Genomic DNA, 6,391 nt, shown 5'->3' with positions numbered 1-6,391 from the left:
AAAAAACGTTAGTGTGTTATAAATTAATATGTGTGATTAAATACAGTAATAATCCTTCTTATGTTCAATTTCAGCCTCGTATTTCATGCTGTGGCCTTGTCTAAAAGCATATACGGCTAGGGTTTTACCTACAAGAATTTAAAAATAAAACAGCTGTGTACAGGAAGACCAAACATGTCTCATTTGACCCCATTCACGTTTGAAGAATTTTGAGAAATAACACTCTTATCTATTTAGCAAGTAAAACTTGCACTATAACTTTTGCGGAAAAGTAAAAAGTTTCCCCTATAATTTTTAAGTAAGAAGTTCCTCACATAAGCAATTAAACTTTGTTAAAGAAGAAGTAGTGAAGCCCAAAATAATTGCCCAAAAGTTTAGAGAATTTCCAAATCTAGAGAAATAATAAGGGCTAGTCATCAACGCAAAAGGATACCAAAATGACAAATAAATATTTATTAAAATTATAAAACACACGCTACTGGTTTCGATGCCTCTCGGTTCTCCAAATCTGCACTAGCGCCAGCATCGCCAGATATGATGGCTATTTCTAAAGCCATTCTTGGCTGAATAATTTACGAACGAGTTGCAATAAAGAGTATCAATCAAACAATCTTTTTTGGATTTTTTCAGGAAATATTAAGCCATAAATTGACTAGAGACGTCCAGAACATAAATATAATATTACCCAGAGGGAATTTCGTTTCTTTAATAAATGTATGTCATTTATTTTTGCTTAAACTACCCTCGGCAAATGAGTGGAGGTATAAGGAGGCCTAATAAATTATTAAGTTTGATTATATTACTAACATGTTATTAATAATATTTTATTTATTTTGATATACATTTACGAAAGAAGAACAAATTGAGGATTTGAATCGAATAAAGTAGAATCCACTGAAGGATTCTACTTTATGCGAAGAAATGGAGTATGAGATAGAATTACGAGTAGATAGAGATAGAAAACAGAATATAATCGATAAATTTAAAAAAATAAAAAAACAACAAGAACCCAGGGTAAATAGATACATAGATACATAGATTTAATGAGATGACTTCTGGCCTTTTCTACTGCGACGTTTTAGATCTACTGTGGTCTTTTAGCCCTAAATTACATTCTCTAGTCTAACAATTTTAAAAGTCTAATAACTTCGGGACTATACCTTCCATGTAGCTCTTTGCAGGTGGCTTTTCTTCGCCTAATGCAAAGAAACTCTCATTTGCCAAGCTGTCACATTGATATAAACTGTGCTATGCTGTTTCTTCTAGGTGACAGAATCTGCATAGGTCATCATTTGCTAATCCAATCAGCTTCAACTACCTATTTAGCTTAGAGTACCTATTAGGGCACTATACAGGTGAGTATACAAGGATAGGAGAACTACAAGAACTTTGAAACTTTGTCACTAGAGCATCAAAAATCTAAATATACAAAATCACAATAAAACCAGTAAGTGTATATGAAAGCCAAATTTTGACTATGACCAGATAATACAAAGCGAATTGGAAATATGGAAATAAAAACAACGATTTTTGGGAACAACGTGACCAAAGAAATATTCGAAGAAAAACGAATAAATAAATAATAAATCTGTAAGTATGGAAGACCTAAAGTTACACAAAAGATACGGACCAAAAGGCTAAATTGAAAGATCACATAATTGGAATGCTAAAAAGAAAGATGAGTCAGAAGAGTATATTTCGAAGGAGACGGTGGAAAAAAGATAACGAACAAATAAACAAACGTAGGATGCTGTGATTGTATTCATATAGATTGTATTTTCGTCTTTTACCAATTTCTGAGCTCCAAAGAACTCCGTTAAGGCATCCAATTGTTCTACGGGCCTGGGTTATTCGTTTTCTAATTTCCCTATTGTCTGTGCCTGTGGTGTCGAAATCAATTTCTAGGTAGGTATATTCAGTGCAGAATGCAATTTCGGTTGTGTCCATCTGAATGTTGGATAGTTCTGCGCCTATTGGGAGATATTTTGTTTTTCATGTATTGAGTTCTAAACCCCACTTTTTGTATTCTTCCTGTAGTTTTCTGGCCATATATGTCAGGTCTTCTTTATCGTTAGCTATAAGGACTTGATCGTCTGCAAACTGTAGGGTATATAGGCAAGTTTCTCCTAGGTCAATGCCCATTCCTCTGCACTTTCTCTTCCACTGATACAGTGCTTTCGCCACGTAGATTTTAAACAATGTGGGGGATATGCAACACCCCTGCCGGAGTCCCTTGTTTACAGGAAATTTTTTTGAAAGTCTATTTCCAATTTTTATTCCCGACGTTGATCCTTCATAAAGCTGTTTAAGGGCGTTAATTACTGTGTGGTTAATGTTTGTTTCCTGCAAAACTTTCCATAGCTTTTTAGCGGGTACAGTATCATAGGCCTTCTGAAGGTCTATAAACATAAGGTGGGTTTCTTGGTTGGTACTTGATCTAATTTCTATTATTTGTTTCAAAACAAACACATTATCGGTGCAGTTCCTTCCCGCTCTAAAGCCAGATTGTTCCTCTTCTTCTTGTTCCTTATATTCTTGTTCGATAATGTCTCGAAGTATCCTTCCATATAGGCGACTTAAGGTACTGGTTACTGATATACCTCGATAGTTTGAGCAGTCCAGTTTACTTCCCTTCTTATGTATAGATGATATGAAGGATACTTTCCACTCATGCGGGACTGGTGCACCGTTTAGATATTGGTTTATACACCAGGTTAATAGTTCAAACAGTTTGTTAGTGCCGCATTTGATTAGTTCTGCTGGAATTCCCTCCGGACCTGCAGCTCGACCATTTTTTAGTAGTTGTATCGTTTTTATGACAGTCCTCTCATCGATGTTTATCGTTTCTCCCTGTATGTGTATTTCAGTTGGAGACATTTCTCTATATTCCTCTCTGTTTTCTGTTAATAGATTTTCGTAATGTCCGATCCAGTTCCCTGTTGTTATTAATTGTATGTTTGTTTTTCTGTTTTTATTTGATTTAACTTTTGTCAGGAATTTCCACATCTCTGAGCATTTTCTACCTCCCATATATGTGTCTATCTCTTTGCATTTTTTGTCCCACATTTCTCGTTTAGCTGTGTTTACTAGTTGTCGTATCCTTCTTTTAATATCTTTGTATTCTTCTCTATCCAACTCCTGTTTTGTGTTTAGCCATTTGTGGTATGCAAGTACTAGTTCTTCAATTTCTTGATTCCACCAAAATTTTTTACTAGCGGAATTAGTTTTTAGTCCAATGGCCTCCTCTGCTGCTTCTTTGATGCTACTCGTTATGTTTTCGTAAATTTGTTCTACTGACTGGTCTTCTATATTATGTAGCAACTTTTCGTCTAATCTGTGCTGGTATAGGTTTCTTGTGCTTTCGTTGATAAGGCTGTTTAAGTTATATCGTTTGTTCGTTATCACTTCTGTTTGTTGAGGTTCCTCATTAACGTTATTGTCCTTGTTAGATTTAAAAGGAAATACCATTTTTGTCCTAACTATATAGTAGTCGGAACCACACGTCGGTCCTCTAAGTACTCTTACATCATTCACTTTTAAGGTAGTGCTTTGTTTGACTATTACGTAGTCAATGATCGATTTTAGATTCCTTGTTTGTTGTACCCATGTGTATTTGTGAATATCCTTGTGTTTATAGAAGCCGTTCAGATGTTTGCAGATGATGTCGTATTAATCGCAGATAACTTACAGGATACGGTTTCTATGCTACATTCGCTTAAAAGTCTGTCTGAAAGAGCAGGATTAAAGATAAACTTTGAGAAAACTAAACTTATGACAAATCTCGTAATGAGTGGAAATATAACTATCGACAATAATACCATACAACAAACAGACACTTACAAATATCTGGGACACGAGATCAAAATAAACAGAGACAATCAAACAAATGAAATACAGAGGCGAATAGGCCTGACATGGGCAGCATTTGGCAAACTAAGCCATATTCTAAAAAGTTCAATTCCCATGTGTCTCAAGCGAAAAGTTTATAACCAATGTGTTTTGCCTGTACAAACTTATGGAGCAGAGACTTTAACACTCACGCAGAAATCTGCGAATAAACTAAGAGTTACACAACGAGCCATGGAACGTGCAATGCTGAATGTGAGCCTCCGAGACCACATAACAAACCGACAAATCAGGCAAAGATCAGGAGTTCAAGACGTCATCGAAAGAACCACGAGACTTAAGTGGAACTGGGCAGGACACTTAGCCAGAACACAAGATGGACGATGGATAAGACGAATTATGGAATGGAGGCCCAGAAATTATAAAAGAAGCCGAGGACGACCACCGACTAGATGGACCGACGACATAAAAAGAGTAGCGGGAAACTGGCTACAAGCGGCCCAGTGTAGAGAACACTGGAAAGAACTGAGGGAGGCCTATGTCCAGCAGTGGACGGGATTGGCTGATTGATGATAGAAGCCGTTCATTATTCTCAGAGTATGACTCTGACACACTTGGATCAGCCTTTCTCCATTGTCATTCAGGTTTATTTCACCGTATGGACCGATCACCTCACTGTTTATTCTTTGACCCACCCGGCTATTCAGATCTCCCAGTATTATCAGTTCTCGTGACTTTCCTATGTTGGTGATTATGTCGTTCAATTTTTCGAAAAACTCGTCCTTAGCAGCAATTGATTCGTCATCTGAGATGGCGTAGACTCCAAGAATTGTCACTGGCGTTTGATTAATGTTGATAGTAACACGTATGATGTTTTCATCATAACGAAAAACATCATACGAAAACATTGAAATTATATTTAAAATGTAAATAACCAACGTAAAATACAGATCAGTTGCTTTAATTTTAGTATGTTCTCTCTTAAACAACCACTCCTCTTTAACGACCAGCGTTTGATTCTCGAGATTGATCGCTATAGGAAGTTTTTACTATATATGTGTAAATATACATTTTCCAGAAAACCTTTCTGTGGCTTAGATGTACCTATTGAAGATATGAGATAAAATATTTGGGTATGTCATGGAAACACAATTTGTCAGTTTTCGTATTTCAATTGGTAAACAATACCATATTATTACGTCATCTAAGCCACAAAAGTTTTTTGTGGCTTAGATGTTTTTAAGTCAATGTATGTTGTAGAAGAACGATTTATCAGTCTTCATATTTAAATCGATAAACGTTCACGGCCTTAAGAGTAGATGACGTCTTTGTATGTTTGTCACTTAGGTGGGAGAATTTCTATTCTCATAAGTTTGTTTTGTCTCCATAATATTTTCCTCTAATAGGTCTGTCTAGTAATATTTGTTTTGGTCATTTCGATTTTTTAGTCTAACTAATTATTTTCCTTGTTTAAGCTAATTGAAGTTGTCATAAAGAATGTTTTTTTAGAGGTATATAATTATGAAATGGAATAAAGCAAAGATGATTTTTATCAATTGACATGAGATTGACTTTATTTAAAAGATAACCTTTTGGCCTTATAATTTAAATATGATTTCTGGTATATGACCGTCATGGTTGGTTCTGACGTAGTCTAATCTGCAGGTCCAATTTTTGATCACTTTTTCCAATATTTGTCGCCGTATATCGGCAATAATGCGGCGAATGTTGTCCTTCAAGTGGTCAATCGTTTCATTCTTATCGGCGTAGACTAGCACCTTTACATATCACTACATAAAATGGTCTAGCAGTGTTAAATCGCACTATCTTGGAGGAAACTTCACGATCCGAAACGTGAAAATATGCGGTTACCAGACGTTTCCTTCAATAAATCAATTGTGACACGAGCTGTGTGACATGTCGTGCCGTCTTATTGAAACGACTGCTCCGGCACATCATGGTTGTTCAATTAGGTAATAAAAACGGCAGTAATCATGGCTCTCTAGCAGTTACTATAGACTGTAACGTTCTGTCCAGCATCGTTTTTGAAGAAGTACGGTCCAGTGATTCCACTAGACCATAAAGCACACCAAACAGTCAGTTTTTCTGAATCTAATGGTTTCTCAACATACATTTGAGGATTATCTTCTCCAAATAAGGCAGTTTTGTTTTTGAAACCATTCAATCAAAAGTGAGCTTCATCGTTAAAAAAAAATGGGAAAAATGAAAATCGGAATCAACGGCAATTTTGTTTTGGACCTACTCATCGAATCTACGAATCTACGCTTTGCTAGGTAATGATGTACCTTCAATTTTTGCATTAGTTGGATTTTGTAAGCACGCAAAGTAAGATCTTTGCCGCAAAACCTTCCATAAAATCGATAGACATGTATCCAACCGCTGTGCACGATGGCAGAGAGACTGATTCGGGTCTTCCTGTATACTACGCTCTACAGCAGCAACAACTTCTTCTGTACGCACTGTACGACGTGTCTGTAGATGCAAAGGTGAGGCAAAAATGTTTCATGGTTAATCGAATTACTTG

At 36.1% G+C, this 6,391-nt stretch overlaps 1 protein-coding gene across 1 annotated transcript; it reads right to left on the bottom strand.

The window, feature by feature from the left end:
- Positions 1-461: 461 nt before the first annotated feature.
- LOC140438613 (uncharacterized) lies at positions 462-4,754 on the bottom strand. The gene is made up of 3 exons (XM_072528274.1): positions 4,461-4,754; positions 3,175-3,624; positions 462-563 (listed from the first exon to the last, which is right to left on the bottom strand). The coding sequence occupies exons 1-3, from the start codon at positions 4,752-4,754 to the stop codon at positions 462-464; spliced, it is 846 nt and encodes a 281-aa protein (XP_072384375.1).
- Positions 4,755-6,391: the final 1,637 nt, after the last annotated feature.

Source organism: Diabrotica undecimpunctata, chromosome 4 (assembly GCF_040954645.1).
Source record: "Diabrotica undecimpunctata isolate CICGRU chromosome 4, icDiaUnde3, whole genome shotgun sequence".
Taxonomy (NCBI): Eukaryota; Metazoa; Arthropoda; class Insecta; order Coleoptera; family Chrysomelidae; genus Diabrotica; species Diabrotica undecimpunctata.
Note: the sequence above shows the minus strand (reverse complement) of the source record. Positions and strands in the feature narration are given on the sequence as shown.